The sequence below is a fragment of the Sinocyclocheilus grahami genome, unplaced genomic scaffold (genome assembly GCF_001515645.1).
Source record: "Sinocyclocheilus grahami isolate Dianchi unplaced genomic scaffold, SAMN03320097.WGS_v1.1 scaffold33.1, whole genome shotgun sequence".
Taxonomy (NCBI): Eukaryota; Metazoa; Chordata; class Actinopteri; order Cypriniformes; family Cyprinidae; genus Sinocyclocheilus; species Sinocyclocheilus grahami.
Window position 1 is genome coordinate 3,556,397 of NW_015505212.1, and position 24,517 is coordinate 3,580,913.

Consider the following 24,517-nt stretch of genomic DNA (forward strand, 5'->3'; position numbering starts at 1 on the left):
TTACAGAGCTCTATGGGCCAATTCAATTCTTACTAGTAGTAACCACTATGATTAGAGCTCTCTAATTCAATTATTAGTAAGAATGAATTCCAATTACAGAGCTCTATGGGCTAATTCAATTCTTACTAGTAACAATTCCAATTAGAGAACTCTACACATGATTTTTTACTAGTCATGTGTCTCCATTGACTTCCATTCATTTTTAATTGTAGAGCTCTGCAACTAAATTTTTACTCATAAGAATTACAATTAGTGAGCTGTCTAATTCAATTATTACTTGTAACAATTCCGATTACAGAGCTCTCGAATTGAATTCTTACTAGTAAAAATGCAATTACAGAGTTCTATAATTAAATTTTTACTAGTAAAAAAAAAACACATTAAAGATGTGTTTAATTGGAATTAAAGAGCTCTCTAATTGAATTGCTACTAGTAAGAATTTAATTGTAGAGCTCTCTAATTGTAATTGTAACTAGTAAAAATGCAGTTTCGACGAGTAACGCTGGGAATATTTTAAGCTATAACATTTTCCCTTGTGGAAATACTAAGGACTTGGGCGTAGACATCATAAAGCATTGTGCATTATTTCTTTATATTTATTTAATACTTTCTGAAGGGTCATGAGTTTTGTTGGTAATTTTCTGGGCGAGCGTCGATTCTTTTTTTGGCGCCTCTAACATAGTTAACCGTCAGCTTAACCATCATTTTAAACACGTTTAAACAAAACAATAACAAACTTTATTGAGATATATTTGTGCTACATATGTCTATAATAACTTAATAAATACTTAGCTTTTGTTGACGTACCATACGTTACAGTGATCGAGAAACTGTTGTTATGGTTACCTCCTTGCGATTTTGGTTGGTGTTCTGACGGACTTTTAATGTAACTATATCGTTGTTACTGAAAAAAAAAACGCTTTTGACAAGGTAACATATTTATGCCCCTTACTAAAATGAAGCATGGTTTTACTAGAGTAACTATATTTTATCCATGATAATCAAAATGCCAAAACATAATTATGACAGTTTTATTACTAACAACATGGTTCTTTTTATAAGTAATGCAATAATATAAAAATTATTATCATATATTATATTGGGCACATCCCTCAACACTTAGCAAAGAAAATATTCTCTTTAACATACCAGAATTCAAAGATTCCTGATTTATTTAAAGATTTATTAGAGGTCAAATTAATCAAAATTAAATCCTTGGTGCTTACTGGAATTATTATTTCTTGCAGAACTGAAAAAAAATGTATTATTTCATAGATGAAATAATAGAACATAATTCAGAATTCATTATTTCATAGATGGCAAGCTGTTCTGGCCCAGATGCAGCAAAACAGACACAAACCATGATACTACCACCACCATATTTCATAATTGGGATAAGGTTTTTAATGCTGGAATGCAGTGTTTTTCTTTTCTTCAAACATAACGTTTCTCATTTCAACCAAAAAGTTATATTTTTGTCTCATCTGTCCACAAAATATTTCTTCAATATTCCTCTGGCTTGTCCACATGATCTTTAGCAAACTGCAGACGGGCAGCAATATTCTATTTGGAGAGCAGTGGCTTTCTCCTTGCAACTCTGCCATGCACACCATGGTTGTTCAGTGTTCTCCTGATGATGGACTCGTGAATATTAACATCAACCAATGTGAGAAAGACCTTTAGTTGCTCAGACGTTACCCTGGAATCCTTTGTGACTTCGCAGACTATTACACGTCTTGCTTTTAGAGATCTTTGTTGGTCGACCACTCCTGATGAGGGTGGCTGGCAATTGTCTTGAATTTCCTCCATTTGTACACAGTCTGTCTGACTGGATTTATGGAGTCCAAATTCTTTAGAGATGGTTTTGTAACCTTTTCCAGTCTGATGAGCAACAACAGCTCTTTTTCTGAGGTCCTCAGAAATCTCCTTTGTTTGTGTCATGATAAACTTCCACAAACATGATCAAACTTTGATAGATTTCAAACAGAACAGGGCATCCACTGACATCTCATAGATATCATACTGATTGAAAACACCTCTGAACAGATGGACTCTAATTTCTCCTTCAAATTAACTGCTAATCCTAGAGCTTCACATACTTTTGCCACTCACATATTGGATCATTCACCTGAATAAATTAATGACAAAGAAAATATGTTTGTCTCATTTGCTTGACTGGGTTCTTTTTGTCTACTTTCAGGACTTTCTTTTCACTACTTTCAGGAAAATCTGATGAAGATTTGGGTCATATTTATGCAGAAATATAGAAAATTCTAAAGGGTTCACAAACTTTCAAGCAGCACTGTATATATATATGTGTGTGTATATATATATATATATATGTATATATATATATATATATATACTGTATATATACACACACACACACACATATAGACACAAATTGAGGATCAATTTGGATAAATATTGAGGATAAATTGAGGATATATCTCCTCAATGTATTAATTGAGAAGTGACACAAAACTAAAGCAGTAACTCATAATCTGAATGTGTTTGTGTGTTTGGTCAGTCACACAGCTTTAGCCTCCACCTCATTGATAGACACAAAGCGTGGTCGCCTGCGCATCCTCCTCTTTGTGTTGTGTTTGGGGTTTCTTTGATACATATCTGTAAAATTAGAACAGTCAAATGCTTACAAATAATATAATATAAAATAATATTTTCAAAGACTGCAGGAGTTCTGTTATACATATAGCAGATATGAAGGTGTGTAGTACCTTGGAAACTGACATAGTAATGCCTATTCCCCTTAATAAGAGTAACTTCTGCATTGCTGTCCTCCTGAAATGCTTTCTCCAGCTCTCGCGACGTTACAGACGTCACACGTTGCTTGTCATCCTAAAGAAAAATGATATTGAAACAAAACCTGACCTTAAATTCCTCTCAGCTGAGAGTATATACACTATGTTTGCAATCCAGTCTCACCGGTTGACCGTACTCTATCCAGTTCTCCTGATCTCCTTTGTAGTACCAAATCCACTCTGTTGTCAGGATGTAGTGGGCGGGTTTAGAGATGGAAGAGACCGTTGAGAGTCGGCGCACAGGGTCATGGTTCCTGGTCATGGACACAAAATCCACCGGTCTCGAGCCTGGACTGAATCCAAGAGAAGCTAGCAGGGTTATTATAGTGAACTAAAACTATATAATAAACTTTTGATACTTGAAATAACAAACTTTTTCTGAAATATATTAGAATATACATTTTATTTCAGCTAGTTGCCAAGGCAACCTTTCTCATTTTCATTTACTTTAACTAAAATAAAAATTAATAAAACTAGACATATAAAAATACTATTAAAAATGATGAAACACATAACAAAATTATTCAAACTTTAACTAAAATGGAAAAGAATATATAAAAACAAAAACTAGTATCTCAATGATACTAAAATCCCACTGGAAAGGATAGAATAGGGAAGATCTGCTGATGATCCGCTGATGATCTGGAACATTTTAGCACAGCTAATGCCATATACAATCAATTTTGTTATTATCTGATACTTTTTTGTTATTCAATTAAAAAAAATAAAAATACAGAAAGCCCTTAAAAAGCAATAAATTAAATTAAATTAAAAAAGAAAAAGAAAGGACAAAAGAAAAAATGGTAAGCAAGCACTTGCATGTGCATTTGTACTGACCTGTGTTCATTCTTTGGGTCACAGTAAGCTCTCTCTATTTCCTCCATGTTTCTTAAATCCCTCCAGCCTTTCCCGTCATTAACCTCCCATTTGTATGGAAGATTAAAGTGGACAAGAACGCACTGGTCTGAAGCAATAAACAAAACCATTATAACTTAAATCTAATGTAAATGGCTTAAAGAAAATGAGATTGAACGTGGATGAAATGGACACCAACCCTGAAACTTGCATTTCCGTCTTATGAAGTGGAGACAGATTTCATTCTTCTCCATCTGAGCAGCCGGTGTGACGCCTTGATCAGATATGAGTTCTGAAATGTATATGAATATGTATGTATAATATGAATTACTGTATATAGGTGTAAATGAATATAAGTGCCCTTACCACTGCTTATAGTTTGTGAGTTGCTGAAATGGACACCAACCCTGAAACTTGCATTTCCGTCTTATGAAGTGGAGACATTTCATTCTTCTCCATCTGAGCAGCCGGTGTGACGCCTTGATCAGATATGAGTTCTGAAATGTATATGAATATGTATGTATAATATGAATTACTGTATATATGTGTAAATGAATATAAGTGCCCTTACCACTGCTTATAGTTTGTGAGTTGAGACGATAAACATTCTGATAGATGTAGGGCAGGTCATGGATGATGTCACCACCGAGACCACGCTCCTCCAACATCCTGCGGCTGTGCTCGTCGAAACTGTGCAGCCGTTTGCACTTGGGGCCGAACAGGCAGTCGTCTTGCACAAAGTGCTGACAAATGTGCACCTTAGTGCAGCACTCCATAAAGGTACAGACTCCAAAAAGGCCCGTGCCTTTATTATAGTGAGCACACACCTGTGTACATATAGCACAGGGAGGAGTCTTTAAAAATCAGCGTTAAACTACTGGTCAAAGTTTGAAAATATTATGATTTTTTAAAATGTTTTTGAAAGAAGTCTCTTATGCTCACCTAGTCTGCAATTATTTGATCAAAAATACTGTTAAAACTGTAATATTGTGAAATATTATTACAATTTCAGTCTTCAGTGTCACAGGATCTTTCAGAAATCATTCTAATATGCTGATTTGCTGCTTAAGAAACATTTCTTATTGTTATCAGTGTTGATAACAATTCATATTCAATGTCAATTCATCAAAGAATCCTAAAAAAAGTATCAGCTTCCATAAAAATAAAGCAGCAAAAACTGTTTCCAACATTAATAGTAAATTAATAAGAACTATTCATAATTGAGCACCAATAAAAATGTATAACAATTAAGCAGCAAATCAGCATATTAGAATGATTTCTGAAGGATCATGTGACACTGAAGACTGAAGTAACGATGCTCAAAATTTAGCCTTGCATCACAGGAATAAATTACGTTTTAAAATATATTAAAATAGTTATTTTAAATGTAAATAATACTACTGTTTTTACTGTGTTTTTGATTAAATAAATCCAGCCTTGATGAGCATAAGAGACTTCCTTCAAAAGATAAAAAAATGTAATGATTCCAAACGTGATCGGTACAATATTCAAAACCACACATGCATTTATTAATAATTAAAGTAAACAAATGAAATGCCTTACAAATACAGTCAAACTTCAAGATTAAACCAGTGCATCACAGAGCTCAGCAAAACATTCTACTTTACCTGATTACAGGACATTCTCCTTTTTTTCTTTTTCTTTTTTTTGGTTTTGTTTTTGTCCAAACCAAACTGGAGAAACACACTTAGGACACCTGAAGATCTCAGAACCATCAGGTACTCTTCATCCTGAACGCGGACCACAATTCTTCTCAATTCACCACTTGTTTTTTTTACTTTTTCTTGCTGTCTTGCTTTTTTGAGTGTTTTTTTTTATTTTTAAGATTACGGGCGTTTGACTGATGGAACTGATCAGACTGCACCTTATCCAGGATATAACGCAGAAAACAAGCTCCTTTTGCGTTCTGATGGACTAATTACATACTCAAATATTCAATTATTTTGTACATTTGGGTGTAGCCAGTGGCTGATTCAAGCATGCCAGAACAAACGTCTGAGCGGTTACATGAGCTCTATTCTACTCTAAAAACGTCTCGTAACTGAGCGCCCAGCGAAAGAAACGAAGGAGCGCATTTCAATCAGCAGGAGAGGTACCTGGAATGCAGAAATATCCCAGTCATAGCATGATTTTGGCTTTGGGGAGGAATCTCTCATGGCTCTAGATGACTATTTTAGCCTTCCTGTTCTTGCATTTCCTCACCTCTGGCAGTAGGGCAGGGTCGTTCTGGAGCAGAAGCAGGAAGAGATCATCCTCGTTCAGTTCATGAAGCGTACATTCCCGCAGCAGGGGATAGTTCTGCTGTGACTGGATATCATGGGAGAATTTACACTCCTTCCTGACACACACAAACACATAAGCATATAGTGATTTTGGGCTGTACATAATTACCATACATTTATTTGTGTAAGAGATTGATATTGCTTTTATAGATAACCTACAGAGTATTTTGATGTATAAATGTGTAATAACCAATAAGCAGATAATCATTTTATTTCTGATTTTTGACACACTAACAACTAAATAATCATTATACTTAATACCACACTTAAAACATATTAACATTTTATTATTGATTATTATTATTATTATACCATAGAATAGCGTTGCTGGGTGTTATTATCAATATTAAGGAAACTTAATTCTTATTAATAGGTGCTGTTATTAATATTAATAAATCTTGTCTACATAATCAATTACGTAGAAAGTTTTAATATTGGTTAAAAATAAACAAAATACTGGCCAATCTGTTTATTATCACGAAGCAGTAAAATATTCACAAAATAATTTTAAAGCTCATGCAAAATATCAATGGGTCTTGCAGAACATACAATCGTTATGAATGTATTCTTTTTTCATGCCACTAAACTGATATAACTATGATGACAGCAAATAGCTGTTGTTATTTATAAGTACAGTATATCTATTTTGTCTTGTATTGATTATTACAATGGGAATATATTACGCTAGACATCCAGACGTTCTCTCAACCTTACCTTCCTTTTCCATATCTGCAGTTCCCGTAAACATAATACTTGCACAGATGTAAATCCTGGCACTCGTAACATTCATTCTTCGAATATTTCTTGCAGAGTCTCAGAGATGTTTTCGCGACGACGATGCAGTCGGACTCTCCATCCTCAGTTCTGGATCTGCTCTGGATCACTGTGAAGCGAGAGCATTTCTTAACGATGCACAAGAAATCCTCCTCGGAGATCTCGAAGCGCTGGAACACCTGGCGGTGCAGCTGAGATATTTCCATAGATCCTTTATTGCCGCATAATATGCTGGTCGCATAATGTATGATCCGAGAGTAACCCGACATGTCTGCGCAGATCTGAGACCACTGCTGGGCTGCTGTCTAGCCTTATTATTAATATGGTTTCTATTCTGCTTTTCTTCAGAAATGAAAGCGGAATCTCTGAAAGCCTTATGAGTCAATGCCAAGTTCACAGTGCCAGTTCTTTTCAAAATAAAAGTCTTACAAAAAACACCCACCCTCAGGCTCCGGATAGATAGATAGATATTATTAATATACAGTGGTGTGAAAAAGTGTTGGCCCCCTTCCTGATTTCTAATTTTTTTGCATGTTTGTCACACTTTAATGCTTCAGATCATCAAACAAATTTAAATATTAATAAAAGATAACTAACTAAGTGAACACAACATGCAGTTTTTAAATGAAGGTTTTTATTATTAAGGGAAAACAAAATCCAAAACTACATGGCCCTGTGTGAAAAAGTGTTTGCCCCCTAAACCTAATAACTGGTTGGGCCACCATTAGCAGCAACAACTGCAATCAAGCATTTGCGATAACTTGCAATGAGTCCGTTACAGCGCTGTGGAGGAATTGTGGTCCACTCATCTATGCAGAATTATTGTAATTCAGCCACATTGGAGGGTTTTCGAGCATGAACTGCCTTTTTAAGGTCATGCCACAGCATCTCAATAGGATTCAGGTGAGGACTTTGACTAGGCCACTCCAAAGTCTTCGTTTTGTTTTTCTTCAGCCATTCAGAGGTGGACTTGCTGGTGTGTTTTGGATCATTGTCCTGCTGCAGAAACCAAGTTCGCTTCAGCTTGAGGTCACGAACAGATGGCCGGACATTCTCCTTCAGGATTTTTTGGTAAACCAAAAAAATAAGAAATCAGGAAGGGGGCCAACACTTTTTCACACCACTGTATTAGTTACCAATACTGTAACAGTGTATTAAACAGAATATTATAGACTATGTAGGAATATAATTTATATTCACATTTACAGTATTTCAGCATTCAGTTTATTTCTGCTATCACAGGTTTTATGTCTTATGAATGCATACTGTAATAATTCTATAATAAACTTAGATTTATTTATGCAAACAAATGATAAATTGCTAAAAATAGATATATGTTCAATATAAATAAAAAATGTATCTATTCTAATAGTTGTCATTTTTATTTATATAGTGCTTCACAATCTATATTGTTTCAAAGTAGCTTTATAGAAATTTGTCAAGTTCAGCGAGCAACACAAAGGTAAAAAGTTATAGAATAGAATAGAATAGCTACTCTGACCATGTGACAAAGTGTCTTCTTATCTATTGGTTCAGTGCTTTCAAAGCTTCCTCCAACATGATGCATCTTCCTGAGAAAGACCCCCAGTTGATCTGGTAAGGGACTGTCGCCGGTCAAACCAATCAGCGTTTCCTGTTTGTAATAGAGTCCTAATGTCACTCTGTGGCCCAAATACGCAGACCTGGAAAGTCGTCCATGGTCTTTTTAGGGTTTCATCCTGGTTACAACATGATGCTGTTTGTGTAGAGAAGCTCCTAGGGAGTTTGGTAGTTGCTAGTGTTATACGTGACTTTGAGGATGGTTGTTGCAGCCCACAGTGTGATTCCTTGAAAGCAGTTGTAGACCTACCCAGTGACAGTTTATTGTTTGAGGTGGTCCTGATGACCTCTAGAACATGCTTCCTCTGTCCTACAATATCAGGGTTCGAAACACTGCAGAAGAGATCAGATTAAAAATGAATTAAGAGTATCTGTGTGATTACAATACAATATTGTAGTGAAACTGAGCTCACAGCTCCAGGTCTCGGGTCAGTGGGTGCTCAGGGCCCAAGGGGTGAATCCTTATGTCTGCAGCTCTCTGAAGCAGATCCAGCCCCTCTCTCCTCTCAACTCTACTGCAGCTACGCAACAACACTTTACCTGCCAGACAGTATAAAATACACAAAACATCTGGGACAGAACAGAGCATGATGTAATGACATCAGACAACAGCAGAACAACTTACATATTTGAATATTTTGTAATATACTATAAGGCATTTTAAACTGGCAGTGAATGACTTCAGTTGCTGATTTACAATGCTCACCAAAAATGCATGATTTATTTGATCAAAAATACAGTAAAAACAATCATATTTTGAAATACTATTACAACTGAAAATAACTGTTTTCTATTGAATATATTAAAATGTAACTTATTTCAATGATGGCAACGCTGATTTTTTGATCAGCCATTTCACCAGTCTTCAGTGTCTTCAGTATAAGTACGTCAACTTATTCTACTAACTCTTTACCTTTACCTAACTCTTTACTCTTTATCTAAGAGTTAGTTAATGTATAGTTGCAAAGTTGCCTATAGTTAATAGAATGTCTAAAGTGGACTATCGAAATAAAGTGTAAAGGGAATGATTTCTTAAGGATCATGTGACACTGAAGACTGAAGTAATGGCTGCTGAAAATATATTACATAAATATATTCAAAAACAGTTATTTTAAATTGTAATAATATTTTAGAATATTAGTTTTACTGTATTTTTGATCAAACAAGGCAGCCTTGAGAACATAAGATAATTATTTCAAAAACATAAAAAAAAAAAATCTTAATCATTCCTAACCTTGGGCTGGTAGTGTATAAATATACAAACACAGCACACTTCTTTTTGTCCAAAAAAAAAAAAGAATCAAATACATTTTACCTTCAAATAAGAGTTTCTGAAGTTGTGATTCATTTTGGAGCTGGATGGTTTGGTTCAAAGCTTTTAATGAAAAATATGCCATTGAAACCAAGGCCACTTAAAAGGTTACTGTTGTGTTCAAGCACGCAGTGGCACAACCAGTCGCCATTTAAGGCCATTTAGTCACTCACCAAGCTTCATAAGAATGACAGCAAGGTCGTGTTGCATGGTGGGAAGTTGCAACTTCTGAGCCTCAGTCTCTTTAGTGCTTATAACATGCCGGTACAGTTCAACCATCTTCCTCTGTGTCCATCTAAAAGTCAAGCCAGTGACCTTGAAATCAAATAATAGGACTTTAAGGTATGATGACAGATTGACGTAACTAAACACAAGCATCTCACTCTGTGTTGGTTTGAGCACTGGCCCAAAGATCTGCAAGCTGCTCCTCCACTTCTGCTACCAGAGGATGATCATGGCCGTACCAGCGCCTCCTGCTGGCCAGTGCAGCTTGAAAGCATTTCTCAGCAGTCTTGGGCTCACAAAGACTCAACCTAGACAAATGTGAAAATGCATTAAAATGGATTTCAAGTAATTTCTGTATATATTTCTGGCTAATAAAACAGTGGTCATAGACTCTTAGACTATACTGACACCTATTGACGTGGATGTAAATATGGTATGTTATTTGGTAACATTTGGTAAATATGGTATATATATAGGGGAAGTCGTGGCCTAATGGTTAGAGCGTCGGCCTCATAACCCAAAGGCTGTGGGTTCAAGTCTCGTACCGGCAGGGATTGTAGGTGGGGGGAGTGAATGTACAGCACTCTCTCCCACCTTCAATACCACGACTGAGGTGCCCTTGAGCAAGGCACCGAACCCCCAACTGCTCCCCGGGCGCCGCAGCATAAATGGCTGCCCACTGCTCTGGGTGTGTGTTCACGGTTTGTGTGTGTTCACTGCTGTGTGTGTGCACTTTGGATGGGTAAATGCAGAGCACTAATTCCGAGTATGGGCCACATGTCACTTCACTCTATTTGATATAAATTCTTAATTTCATTTAATTTCATTTAGAGAAAAACAAACTTTTTTATCTTACTTGTGAATGGCCTTCAGTAGCATAGCTGTGCCGTCAGCACAAGGATGGCCAGAGATGCATCTAGCCGAGCTGATCTCTTTGAAAAGCCCTGGCACTGCATAAAGCCGTCCATCCTCCAGCAATGCCACACACAGACGACAATGCAGCTGTCCTGTAAGAGCAGATTAGTGCTACATGTGTTCAAATTTACCCTTGCCAAAAATAACTTGCATGTCTTTTTATAAAAGTTATGTGAATGCAGGATGAAATATGACATGCATCTTACCAACTATCAGTTTGACCTCTGTGCTGTCAAGGTGGGCTACTGTAAGAGACCGAGCCGTCTCAAGTCCCTTGTGGCAATACATCTCTGTGTTTTTTGGCAGATGCATTTGGATGTAAAACTCTGCCAGCATATGTTGCACTTTGAGTAGTAAGCTCATACTGTCACTATCCAGCTCTACACCCTGTGGAAGAAACCATCAGAACAGATGAATGAATTCAATCTTGCATTCAGAAAATTGAATGCATACAATTTCTTTTAAAATATCAGTGTCTTTTATCATTTTTACCTTTTGGAAAATTCGATCTGCTTGCAGTAGCAGCTCCTCAGCTTGTTGCATTTCCCCCAAACAGAGCAGAACTTTAGAACAGTACAATGACAAACTCCACAAACTGCTGTGATCTGGAGGGTGAATGTCTAAGAAAGACCAGGTGAATTTAGTTAACATTTACCAAGAAGTGATCATTGAGTCATCATTTCTGCTTTTCTGTGTCTGTCTATATATCAGAATTATGATTTCCCAGAGGATCTGCAGAAGGCAATACCTTGCAATGCTTTACAATTTCTAAAACCATTTAATACAATTTACATTACTGTACTGTGATGACAGATATTCATGATTTTTAAATGTTATAATAAAAATAATTAGTTTTACCATAAAGACGCTCCCAAGTCTTAGCCATCAGATTCTGGAATGAAGTCAGAGGGTCAAATCCTCTCTGCCTTAGTAGTGCCCAATAATGTATAACATCAATTGTCATCTGTGGGTATCGCTTCAGGCTGCTTGACAAAAACTCCACGGTACTATGAAAAATATGGAGGGTTTATTTCATCATTGACTAAAAACTCGCTGCATTAGCAAAATATTTATATTCAAAGATAAACTAGAGATAACGTACGCCAGATCACTGAGGAAATCATGCAACTCATTGAATGAACCAGTTTGCTTGAGATGCCAAGGAATTTCTTCCATCTTTCTTCCCCAGCTACAAAGCTCTAAACTGGATTTCTGAAAAAACTTAGCAAGGATCCGTTGGTAGGAATTCTGACCATCCGTACCTTAAAACGAACGAAACAAAAGCAAAACAGTAAGAACGCCCTGGAAATGCCCATCTGTTTGAATGCTTGGACACTATATTATACTCTATTTCAAGAATCCTAGTGTCAGATGGCACACGTTGCTACTGAAAAGTTATTTTGTAAAAAAAATATATATTTTTTTAAAATAAATAAAAATTAATTTTTACATTTATTTATCTTTACATAATTATTTGTAAAATATTTATTATAATATTTATTTATTATAAAAAATGTTATTTCATTTCAGTTCATTTCATTTACAAATGTATAATTTGGCATTCAATCAAAGGTTTGGCTACTCAAAGCAACTATTTGCAAAGAATGGAAAGGAATGAAATATAATAAAGAAGAATAAGACAAATAACTTAAAACCATCCTCACCATGCAACAACAGGTTAATAGCCTGGCTGAGTGATTGATGTGTGATGGTCAGAAGCCCATTGGCTTTCTCTTGAACCCAAGGCCAAAAAGTAGAGCGCAGTCGGGCCCATTCCAAAACCTGGACTCGCAGACTACCACAGTAGCCTAAATCTTCCAACAAAGCCAAAACCTGAGGCTCAGTCAGCCCAGCACGAGACACATGAATAAGACAGAGCGTGTCCCACACCCAGCCCGAGAGATCTGTAGAGAAGAAGAGAAAATGCTTATTAGGTTTAACTAATAAAGTCACGGCAAGCATGGTTTTATATAACAAAATAAAAAGGACTTACCATCCCTGAGTGATGCAGTGCTTGTTTGAGCCTCAGTGACTTTACAAGAAGTAATATATTCTGTTGGAGCAGTTCTGCTGTAATCTTGTACCCAGCGATGAATGACCTTCACCCAGAGCTCTGGAATTGAATCAACCTCTATATACTCCTTCAACAGCTCCATCTCTTCCTCTTTCTCCCTCAGCACTCCACATGTCCGTAACTCTGTGCCAATGAGCGCTAAAAAGGCTGGAATGTGGCACTGCTTCTTACGTGCAACTCTTTGCAAAACACTGGCTGGCAGCTCCTTGTAAGGCAAAGACAAATGTTTGTGCAAAATGCTGCCCAGAACACTTGGATCGGAGAGATGGGGACAGCTGAGAATCTGGACATCGGTCCTGCCGGTCAGACTTTTGTAAGTGAGGTCAGTGAAGGTTGTTGTGATGATCATTTTACAATAGCGAGGCAGAGCATCTGGCAGCCATCGTAGTGCCTTCACCTGGAAAACAGAATTCAGAAATAAGGTGTTTATTTTATTGAAATAAAAAAGCTAAAGACTAATTACTAAATCAAACAGGAGATTGAAAGTTCACCTCTTGCTTTGAGAGTGCAAGTATTTCTGTCAGAAGGTCAATACCATCTACAAGAAGAATACAAGGCCCAAGACTGGCTGCAGCAGTAAATGCCTGGACTGCCCGATGGAGATGCATAAACTCAATCACGTCCTCCAAACTATCATCCCAATCTGGAAAATCACCTGCAGATAAAAAATGTAAAATATAAAATATTAGAATATTTTGGTCTTTATGATGCACTAAAATATTATTTAAAAATATATATGTATAATATTTTATATTATTTAATATATTTATTATTAATAATAATAATAATAATTGTTATACATTTTTTGTCTTTATTTATAATATTTAAAAAATATATATATTTATTTTTTATTATTACAAATATTTATTATTTTATTTATATTAAATATTTCTTGTCTAATTTTTATCTTCTTAGTAATTCAGACTTTAATTTAAATTACAATATTTACATGTACAATAAAAATTCTAATTTTTTTTTACATTTATTTATTATAATTTATTATTTAACATTTATTTTAAAATGAGGTCAAAAGAATTACATTTTTGGTCTTTATGATGGTCTAAAATATTATTACAAATTATTTATACATATATATACAATATTTTTATTAAAATATTTGTACAAAATGTTCTAAATGTTTACTTTTTATATTTGATATTTTTAATTGATTTCTTCTTGTCTGGTCAAGACAGTAGTTCGGTTTTCTTCTAATTGATTTTTACTAAAAATGTAATACATTTACATTCAAATTATAATATTTATGTGTACAATCCAATTTCTAATTTTAAGTGGATAATCTTTACATTTATCTAACTTTTTTTTTCATAAACTAACAAAGAGCATTTGCAATAATAGCTTGAAATTAGATTGTTCTGGAAATTATATAGACAATTATTCAAATTCCCAAGAATCATAAACATATTTTTGCTGGAAAATGAGGCAATTTACTGTAATGTGCTCTTCGAAGTTGAGCAGTACACTGTCTGAGCATAGACCTGACATCAGTGCTGGATGTGCTGGTCCCACAGAAGTGAGAGATGACTGGAACATCAGGATTCTGTCTGCAGAAGGACCGCAGCCACCATGCTGCCAGAGTGGACTTCCCACAACCCCTTTCACCGCATACTAGTAAAATAGACTTCTCTGAGTTGTTCTGGTCAAGATCACTGAAAGCACACAAAAATTTGACCCATAACATAATATATGTTAATCAAACACCGTTTGCCTACTTTGGTTTTTATGTTCTTACCATGTGAAATGAGCTCCTGGATTTCTTGAGTGCATCTCAGATTTTGCATTATGGATTACAGAATGTAGAAATTTGTTAAGTGCGTTCAGTATTTCTGTAGTGGGTGCCGAGGGCACAAACCAGTCACACAATGTACGCGCATGCCTCTCATGGTAATGCAGATCGAATGAATCCTGCCATCCTACAACAAATCAAGTCAAAAATCATAAATGTATCTTACTTGAACCCTAATATTCAGTTTTTTGGTTTAAGAAAACCCAAAGCCAAATAACAACTCATCAATATCATACCTATCACTGAAGTGTCAGGTTGACTATCATAAGTAATAATAGTAATTTTGAACAATTTTTTAATATGTGACCCTGGACAACAAAATCAGTCTTAAGTCACTGGGGTATATTTGTAGCAATAGCCAAAAAACACATTGTATGGGTCAAAATTATAGATTTTTAGTTTATGCCAAAACTCATTAGGATATTAAGTAAAGATCATGTACCATGAAGATATTTAGTAAATTTCCTACTGTAAATATATAAAAAAACTTAATTTTTGATTAGCAATATGCTTTGCTAAGAACTTCATTTGGACAACTTTAAAGGCGAGTGCATCTCAGATTTTGCATTATGGGTTACAGGATGCAGAAATTTGTTTAGTGCGTTCAGTATTTCTGTGGTGGGTGCCGAGGGCACAAACCAGTCACACAATGTACGCTCATGCCTCTCATGGTAATGCAGATCGAATGAATCCTGCCATCCTACAACAAATCAAGTCAAAAATCATAAATGTATCTTACTTGAACCCTAATATTCTGTTTTTTGGTTTGAGAAAACCCAAAGCCAAATAACAACTCATCAATATCATACCTATCATTGAAGTGTCAGGTTGACTATCATAAGTAATAATAGTAACTTTGAACTATTTTTTAATATGTGACCCTGGACAACAAAACCAGTCTTGGGGTATATTTGTAGCAATAGCCAAAAACACATTGTATGGGTCAAAATTGATTTTTCTTTTATGCCAAAAATCATTAGGATATTAAGTAAAGCTCATGTTCCATGAAGATATTTCGTAAATTTCCTACCATAAATATATCAAAACTTAATTTTTGATTAGTAATATGCTTTGCTAAGAACTTCATTTGGACAACTTTAAAGGCGATTTTCTCAGTATTTTGATTTTTTTTGCACCCTCAGATTCCAGATTCTCAAATAGTTGCATCTCGGTCAAATATTGTCCTATCCCAACAAACCATACATCAATGAAAAGCTTATTTATTCAGCTTTCAGATGATGTAGAAATCTCAATTTCGAAAAATTGACCCTTATGACTGGTTTTGTGGTCCAGGGTCACATATGCATCATATATGCTCATATTCTTTTACATATAATCAATATAAATAGATAAAGTATTAAAAATTTGAATAAAATAAAATACAATTTAGAATTGATTAAGAATTTGATTAAAGTCCAAAATGTGGCCTTTTAAAAGGTAACAAAAATCTTTGAGAACTGGTCCAGAAGTGTAGTCTTACCGGAGATGGGATGTTTTGGATCCTCATGAAATGAACATTTGACTCCTTCCCAGTCCACCTTTATCATCTCCTCAAGTTCATGCAGGTTTTTGAAGAATCTGTCACACAGTGGAAAGAAAAGGATGGTGGGAAAAGGTTGCATTTAAAATACCCAATATATATACACAAATAATACACAAATGGGCTAGTATTTCATATAAATCTGCATTTGTGTTTCAAGACACTGTGACTTGTAAACTCAGACCTGACAGGAAGACAATGATTTATGATCCTTTTTTTTTAGATCTCTCATTCTCTGTCTCTCACTTTGGCTTTGAGTGGACAGCATGTTCAAGAAATTGCACATTTCACTACTGCTGTCGTCTTCTGTGTCCTGTGGGGTGCAGTCTTTAAAATAAAAGAAGCAGCTTCTGTTGTTGTCAATGAAGGCTGCCTTGGTGATCTCCAGCTCTGTAAGACTACTGGTGCGATTCTCATCCTCCATAACCCAAGGGTAACCAGCCTCTGCAGCAACACGCAAGTTCCTAGCCACCTCAGACAAAGAACATGGTCCGATATCAGATTGAGAACCATTGTCGGCTGGCAGACACTGTCCGTAGCTGTGTCCAAGAAGACAAATGAAAAAGGACGAGCGGTCAATGAGATCCAAACTGATTTTCAACTGTTGGTCAAAAAGATCAAGCTTATGATTATTTTCATCATCTCTTCTTGTTCTTTCTTGTTTGCTTCGCTGCAAGTCCACAGGTCTGAAACAGGTTCCGTTTGCCTGGCAAAGTGTGTCTAGGTGGGGAAACACCTTTGCTTTCAAGTAAATCAACTCTTCTTGAAGATCACCTGGAACATAACACAGATAAGGCCAAAAAGGAAACCCCTGGTATAAGCTATCAGAAGTTTCTCCCATATTTTTTTCTCGGATATTTATTCCTTGCATTTTTAGTGTGAAATTTTCAGAAATAGTTACATGCAATAGAGAAGGAAAAAAAATGCAAAAAAAAATAAAAATATTAGTCAACATAAAATAAGTAAAACAGAAAAATTGCAATTCTATCGTGACTTTCTTGTGGTCTTTCACCCATGTCAACAACTGGTTGCTAAGGTAACCGTAACCCTAAATTAAATCTGATTCTGAATCACCTTGTTCCGTTTCCCTCAACCCGTTCAAAGCAGTAAACAAAACCCACACCGTCCCCAGATCAGCTGTCACGGTCTCTAACCCGGTTTACTGAAACAGAGAAATATAACATCGCTTTTTAATTTGCATTGAAAAAGAAATTCAAACATGTGTGAAGCAAATTGAGGAGCATTTCCTTCCTTCATCTTAATTTTGATACTCAACACCTTGTTTAGCTATGCAAACACATTTTTAGTTCTTGGTTTCTGTAGTAAATAGTTTTACTACTAGTATCAAGGTTATGCAATATTTAGTTCTGTATCTTTTGTCTGTCCTCACCAGTCCGACAAAGAAAAGAACATGCTTCACATCACTGACACTGGCATTGGCATGACCAAAGAAGAACTGGTGAAGAACCTTGGTACCATTGCCAAATCCGGAACCAGTGAGTTCCTCAACAAGATGACTGAGATGCAGGATGAGGATCAATCCACCTCTGAGCTGATTGGTCAGTTTGGTGTGGGCTTCTACTCTGCCTTCCTTGTGGCTGATAAGGTCATCGTCACCTCCAAGCACAACAACGACACCCAGCACATCTGGGAATCCGATTCCAATGAGTTTTCCATCATCGAGGACCCTCGTGGAGACACTCTGGGCAGAGGCACCACCATTACGTAAGCAGTTGAACTTAAAAAGTTGCAAAAAATGTGTACATTGTTACATGTTATTAAAGTAGTCTTGTTTCATCAGACTGGTGATGAAAGAGGAAGCTTCAGACTACCTTGAGCTGGAGACCATTAAGAACCTTGTGAGGAAGTACTCTCAATTCATCAACTTCCCGATCTACGTATGGAGCAGCAAGGTCAGACTGTCCACAAAAGGCCCCTAGACCTTCTAGTTTAGAGTTTACCAATAGCTTAACTAGCTGGAAGATGTGATGAACTCATCGATTTGTCTCATTTCCAGACTGAGACTGTAGAGGAGCCCATTGAAGAGGAGGAGGCTGAGGCAGAGAAGGAAGAAGCCACTGAAGATGAAGCTGAGGTTGAGGAAGAGGATGAAGACAAGGACAAACCGAAGACTAAGAAGGTACTGTATTTAGCTGCAAATATGCAAGTAAACATCAGTAGAGGCTACTAAATGTTTCTCAATGAACAATTCTTCTCTCTTTTTCAGGTGGAGAAGACTGTGTGGGACTGGGAGCTGATGAATGACATTAAACCCATCTGGCAGAGGCCTGCAAAGGAAGTGGAGGTGGACGAATACAAAGCCTTCTACAAGACCTTCTCCAGGGTGAGTCAACCTGTGCTTTACACAATCAACTCCGTATGATCCTCTGTGGCTTCTTGGATCAGTTCAAGTGGAATCATTTAAAATTTTCAGGACTCTGATGAGCCCATAGGTCACATTCACTTCACCGCTGAAGGAGAGGTCACCTTCAAGTCCATCCTCTTCATCCCTGCATCTGCACCCAGAGGCCTTTTCGATGAGTATGGCACCAAGAAGAATGACTTCATCAAAGTAATTTTGATAATCTTTAAGTCGGAAAAGAAAACATTCTGTTATATTTGAGTTATTAACTGTACCCAATTTGGTTTTCAGCTGTTTGTGCGTAGAGTCTTCATCACCGATGACTTCCATGACATGATGCCCAAGTATCTCAACTTCATCAAAGGCGTTGTAAGTGTTTCTGTCTGTCTATTTTTAAGTGTAGCCAGTAAGATACAAGTTCAGGATGTATTGACACTTCTGTGACTCAAATCCTTCACAATCCTAGTTCTGCATGTACAGAGTGTGGCATATTTAAAATTCTTAGAAGTATAATGCAGGTTTGCATTGCATTTCCCTAGAAGTGATAGCCTTCCTGTGTACTGGCTCATTAGTAAAGAGCATTTCCATTCTTGAGCAGATTGCATGCCTGCACTAATGTAATACTGGGTACAAAAGAAATTTTATTTGCCAAAAATAGGTTTGTTACATTTTTGTTTTCTGCATAAAAATTGTGTTTGGAGTAAACCAATTCTAAAGTAATTTAATACTTTAACCCTGGTAATAATCAGTGTTATAAACTTGATTAAAAATTGGTTTTGTTAATTGAAATAAAGCTTAAAATATAAATGTTAGATGGAAAAACTGGAAAAAATATAAATGTTAGATGGAAATTAAAAACGTTGCCCTGGCAACTAGCTGAAATCAAATAAGTTGAAGTACTAAAATTACTAAAACTGAAATAAGTGAATGAAAGCTAAATTGAAATAAAATGTGTATAATAAATGGTGAAAGCACAAAATTGTTCATAACTGTAGTTTTGTTGAAAACTGAAACTGTAAAAATAAAAGCTAATTGAAAGTATTAATAAATACAATTTTATATAAATACTAAATAGTGATGTTTTTAAATTTTATTTAACGTACAGATTGCATTTAATGACCTATTAATTGAATAGAATAAAAATGGATAGTTTATCAGTTTTGGCCAATAATTTATTTTGCTGCATTCCCTAGAAGTGATAGCCTTCCTGTGTACTGGCTCATTAGTAAAGAGCATTTCCATTCTTGAGCAGATTGCATGCCTGCACTAATGTAATACTGGGTACAAAATAAATTTTATTTGCCAAAAATAGGTTTGTTACATTTTTGTTTTCTGCATAAAAGTTGTGTTTGGAGTAAACCAATTCTAAAGTAATTTAATACTTTAACCCTGGTAATAATCAGTGTTATAAACTTGATTAAAAATTGGTTTTGTTAATTGAAATAAAGCTTAAAATATAAATGTTAGATGGAAAAACTGGAAAAAATATAAATGTTAGATGGAAATTAAAAACGTTGCCCTGGCAACTAGCTGAAATCAAATAAGTTGAAGTACTAAAATTACTAAAACTGAAATAAGTGAATGAAAGCTAAATTGAAATAAAATGTGTATAATAAATGGTGAAAGCACAAAATTGTTCATAACTGTAGTTTTGTTGAAAACTGAAACTGTAAAAATAAAAGCTAATTGAAAGTATTAATAAATACAATTTTATATAAATACTAAATAGTGATGTTTTTAAATTTTATTTAACGTACAGATTGCATTTAATGACCTATTAATTGAATAGAATAAAAATGGATAGTTTATCAGTTTTGGCCAATAATTTATTTTGCTGCATCACTATAATGAGTGTTTGGTGACTCTGTGTTTGATCTCATCTCTCAGGTGGACTCCGACGATCTGCCACTGAATGTGTCCAGAGAGACTCTGCAGCAACACAAACTGCTCAAGGTGAGCACATCGTGTTACAGATCAAAGTAACATCGATTGATGGTTTATGTATGTTTATATGATGCCATGAACTTGCTGAACAATGAATTACTTTCAACACTAACACTGATACCTCCGTTCTTCAGGTCATCCGTAAGAAGTTGGTGCGCAAGACCCTGGACATGATCAAGAAGATTGCCGAGGAACAGTACAATGACAAGTTCTGGAAGGAGTTCGGCACCAACATCAAGCTGGGAGTGATTGAGGATCACTCCAACAGAACCCGCCTGGCCAAGCTGCTCCGCTTCCAGACCTCCCACAGTGATACCACACTATCTAGTCTGGAGCAGTATGTGGAGAGGATGAAGGAGAAGCAAGACAAGATCTACTTCATGGCTGGAACCAGCAGGACGGAGGTGCTTAAATGTTTTTACTTTGAACTGTGCTTACTGAGATACCCTATTTCCTTTATTAACATGTAATATTTCTGGTTTTAGGCTGAGTCTTCTCCATTCGTGGAAAAGCTTCTTAAGAAAGGATATGAGGTCGTCTACCTGACTGAGCCAGTGGACGAGTACTGCATTCAGGCTCTGCCTGAGTTTGACGGAAAACGCTTCCAGAATGTGGCTAAGGAAGGCGTTAAGTTCGACGAGAGCGACAAGGCCAAGGAGAAGAGGGAAGCTTTGGAGAAAGACTTCGAACCCCTCACCACCTGGATGAAAGAGAAGGCCCTGAAGGACAACGTATGATTGTTTTCTGTAATTTTATTGTATTGCATATTATAAAGTGACTGACCTTTTAGAAGTGGTAGATAAATTTAAACAAGTTCGTCCTTGTATCGTGTTTCAGATCGAGAAGGCCGTTTTGTCTCAGAGGCTGACCAAGTCTCCCTGCGCTCTGGTTGCAAGTCAGTACGGATGGTCTGGCAACATGGAACGGATCATGAAAGCCCAGGCTTACCAGACAGGAAAAGACATTTCCACAAAGTACGTCCTTTAAACAGGTCTTAAAAATACGTTTGTGCATATGCAAATTGTAGTGCCAGTCACCTTAGTAACTGCAATGGAACAACCTGGCAACCTATAAAAACACCTTTAGGGTTTTGTCACATAAGAGAAATATGCAAAATGTCACCTGTGATGCAAAGCTGAATTTTCAGCATCATTACTCCAGTCTTCAGTGTCACAGGATCCTCCAGAAATCATTCTAATGTGCTGATTTGCTGCTCAAAAAACTTTTTTATAAATGCGGAAAATTATTGTGCTGCTTAATATTTTTGTAAATAGAAAGCTTCAAATAATATAAAAAAAGAATCACCATCTCAAATAAGTATTCAGTGAGATCTGGCAGAAAAAAGTTCAAAAATCAGTTACCCAGGTGTCTGACGTGCCACAGTGGATTAATGGTTGTGTATTTATCATGAAAGACGATCCGCATTGGAGGCATGGCCGCACTGCTGTACAGATTCTCTCTACATCAACATGGAAACAAAGAAATCTGTTGCTGCTGAACTAATTTGATCTCATGAAAGCTCGAAATGAACCAATATATCTATCACGTGACATTCTTAGCCATCCATTTCTCAAGCTGTTTAGTTATTTTTTGCTTTTTACATTCACCAAGGTCTGCCACAAAAACTTGGATTAAAGGAGCAGTCACTTGGGTTGATGCCCAACTCTCTCACTTCCTCTTTACGGTAGTCCAGAAATCCCATATGGGTTGTCTGTGAGAGGCAATTGTGTTTTAATGAAATGAAAGCGAGAAATCAATCCATGTAACAGTAACTAAAGCGATATACGTAAACCATATTCAAAATACCCACCTGCATCCCCACACTGCGCACCATCTCAAGTGTGGGGGGCAGATCACAGTCTGAGGCAACCGCAGCAGCGTGTCCTGCTTTCAGCTTTATGTTATATAGTTCCTGTATATCTCCTGTAAGTCAGATGTAACAAAAATCATTAAAAGCTCGAAATGAACCAATATATCTATCACGTGACATTCTTAGCCATCCATTTCTCAAGCTGTTTAGTTATTTTTTGCTTTTTACATTCACCAAGGTCTGCCACAAAAACCTGGATTAAAGGAGCAGTCACTTGGGTTGATGCCCAACTCTCTCACTTCCTCTTTACGGTAGTCCAGAAATCACATATGGGTTGTCTGTGAGAGGCAATTGTGTTTTAATTAAATGAAAGCGAGAAATCAATCCATGTAACAGTAACTAAAGCGATATACGTAAACCATATTCAAAATACCCACCTGCATCCCCACACTGCGCACCATCTCAAGTGTGGGGGGCAGATCACAGTCTGAGGCAAACGCAGCAGCGTGTCCTGCTTTCAGCTTTATGTTATATAGTTCCTGTATATCTAACATGTATATATGTAATTGCAGTGGTTCTCGGGTGCAAAAGATTGCAGGAAGCAGAACAAATGCAAATTAATGCAAATAAACTTCAACTAACCATAATAAATGCAAATAAATAGGCTTATCGACTTTTAAAAGGGAGCAGAAAATGCTTCCCATAGCTTTTGTTGTAGATGTCAAAGTTAAAGGGTTTATTTAACACTCCAGTATTTTGATGCATAAAGGTTTATAAGCATTAATAAAGTTTGATTTTAAAAATGTCTGTATTGACATGTTGTACAATAAACTACTTAATATGTTGGATCATCACTAAAATCAGTTAAAGTCAGTTCAGAAACACTGCAACCAAGTGAGTGCTCATGGCCATCAGCATGTGTTACACTTGCGTCAAAGGTGAGACCTTATCTTTTTGATGGCATCTCGCAGGGTAACTATGTAGAAGAAAATGCTTGCACGGCTATTGCTGTAGATGCTGTTGATGGTTGCCATGGCAGCACCAATATGCTCCTCTGAAGCACAGATCACCACAGGAATGTCAGTGTCCATCGTTTTCTTGTCCTCCACACCCGTTTTGGCCCCATCTTTCTTGAGCACTTCATAGACCGCAATGAGATCAACATAACAAACTGAGTACATACTTGGGTATCAGTACCCTGCATGTGTACCTGAATACTTGGCCAGTGTCTGTAGTCTGGTCTTTTCGTACAGGAGAGCAAAAGCCACCAGGATTAGCAGAATTGAGGAGCTCACGATTGACTGGCAGAGAGAGAGAGAGAGAGAGACTATAGAAAATCCTGCACTGTGCTGCATATATGAAAAAAGTGACCACTAGAGATCACTGTAAGATGATGTGTGAGGGATGTTAGCAATAGCAAGCAGCAGTAGCCAGCATGGCTCACCTGCTGAACACATTGTGCTGTGTCCTGGTTGGGAAATGTGTCATTTCAAGCCCAGTCTTAAGGAGTTTTTTTTCTATTTAAGAGTTTAAGACAGTGTATTTGTATGCATTTTAGGAGGACTCTTTATTGGTGAGGGCACCACATCATGGTCCAGTTTTTCATTTTTGACGTGAGACCATAGTCTGGACTATTTTTGATTGTTCCTGGTTAGGAAGAGTCTGGTGTTTGTGAGCTGTGGCGTGTTTTCATTACAAGAGGATGGATTGTTAATTTGCTATCAGCCAACTTCAGCTACAGACAGTGTTTGGAAATTGATGCATTACAGATAAGACTTTCACATGACGAAATCCTACAATCTTATTTGGCTATATGTACAGTAGCTGTATTAACCTGAATTGAATATTTTTTATTTCATATTTAATAAATCCATTGATTTGAAATCCCTTTTGACTACTGTACATTTTTGACAATATATACATTAGTTATGTGGTGACTGCATCCATTTCAGATGTATAATAACTGTTTTTCCCAAAGACTTAAGTTATAGTAGCTGAAAAGTATTTAAAGCAGGGGTGCCCAAACTCGGTCCTGGAGGGCTGGAGGGCCGCAGAGTTTAGCTCCAACCCCAATTAGACACACCAAGCTAATCAAGCTCTTACTAGGCATGCTAGAAACTTAGAAACTTCTGTGTTGAGGCAAGTTGGAGCTAAACTGCAGGACACCGGCCCTCCAGG

General features: G+C 36.5%; 3 protein-coding genes and 1 pseudogene across 3 annotated transcripts; 1 reads left to right on the forward strand and 3 right to left on the reverse strand.

The window, feature by feature from the left end:
* Nucleotides 1–2,372: 2,372 nt before the first annotated feature.
* On the reverse strand, nt 2,373–7,184 carry LOC107581297 (poly [ADP-ribose] polymerase 12-like). The gene is made up of 8 exons (XM_016266799.1): nt 6,695–7,184; nt 5,901–6,036; nt 4,249–4,504; nt 3,877–3,969; nt 3,660–3,786; nt 2,947–3,115; nt 2,739–2,859; nt 2,373–2,628 (listed from the first exon to the last, which is right to left on the reverse strand). The coding sequence occupies exons 1-8, from the start codon at nt 7,021–7,023 to the stop codon at nt 2,531–2,533; spliced, it is 1,329 nt and encodes a 442-aa protein (XP_016122285.1). The 5' UTR covers nt 7,024–7,184; the 3' UTR covers nt 2,373–2,530.
* Nucleotides 7,185–8,295: 1,111 nt separating this feature from the next.
* Nucleotides 8,296–17,064, reverse strand: LOC107581281 (tetratricopeptide repeat protein 41-like). The gene is given in 17 exon segments (XM_016266782.1): nt 8,296–8,686; nt 8,767–8,893; nt 9,839–9,960; nt 10,049–10,198; nt 10,747–10,897; nt 11,012–11,192; nt 11,298–11,410; nt 11,664–11,812; nt 11,908–12,067; nt 12,470–12,709; nt 12,799–13,276; nt 13,371–13,534; nt 14,329–14,546; nt 14,630–14,810; nt 16,164–16,261; nt 16,408–16,442; nt 16,444–17,064. Coding segments are annotated over 17 exon segments (3,579 nt in total).
* A 378-nt stretch (nt 17,065–17,442) lies between these two features.
* LOC107581282 (endoplasmin-like) lies at nt 17,443–21,519 on the forward strand. Its single transcript, XM_016266783.1, has 11 exons — nt 17,443–17,451; nt 17,566–17,948; nt 18,025–18,136; nt 18,241–18,363; nt 18,451–18,567; nt 18,658–18,795; nt 18,877–18,954; nt 20,473–20,538; nt 20,664–20,933; nt 21,015–21,260; nt 21,367–21,519. Exons 1-11 carry the CDS (start codon nt 17,443–17,445, stop codon nt 21,514–21,516), a joined length of 1,692 nt encoding a protein of 563 aa, XP_016122269.1. The 3' UTR covers nt 21,517–21,519.
* A 363-nt stretch (nt 21,520–21,882) lies between these two features.
* Nucleotides 21,883–24,517, reverse strand: part of LOC107581283 (glycosyltransferase 8 domain-containing protein 2-like) — a 3,668-nt pseudogene continuing 1,033 nt past the window's right edge.

What these genes read in the sequence shown, in the direction of transcription:
- LOC107581297 (XM_016266799.1), bottom strand. Translation starts at nt 7,023, where the DNA reads ATGTCGGGTTACTCTCGGATCATACATTATGCGACCAGCATATTATGC. An exon ending in CTCACAAACTATAAGCAGTG is followed by an intron (nt 3,970 to 4,248) that starts GTAAGGGCACTT and finishes TATACATTTCAG; the next exon opens with AACTCATATCTGATCAAGGC. An exon ending in ACGGAAATGCAAGTTTCAGG is followed by an intron (nt 3,787 to 3,876) that starts GTTGGTGTCCAT and finishes TTATTGCTTCAG; the next exon opens with ACCAGTGCGTTCTTGTCCAC.
- LOC107581282 (XM_016266783.1), top strand. An exon ending in AGAAGAATGACTTCATCAAA is followed by an intron (nt 18,796 to 18,876) that starts GTAATTTTGATA and finishes TTTGGTTTTCAG; the next exon opens with CTGTTTGTGCGTAGAGTCTT. An exon ending in CTGGAACCAGCAGGACGGAG is followed by an intron (nt 20,934 to 21,014) that starts GTGCTTAAATGT and finishes TTCTGGTTTTAG; the next exon opens with GCTGAGTCTTCTCCATTCGT.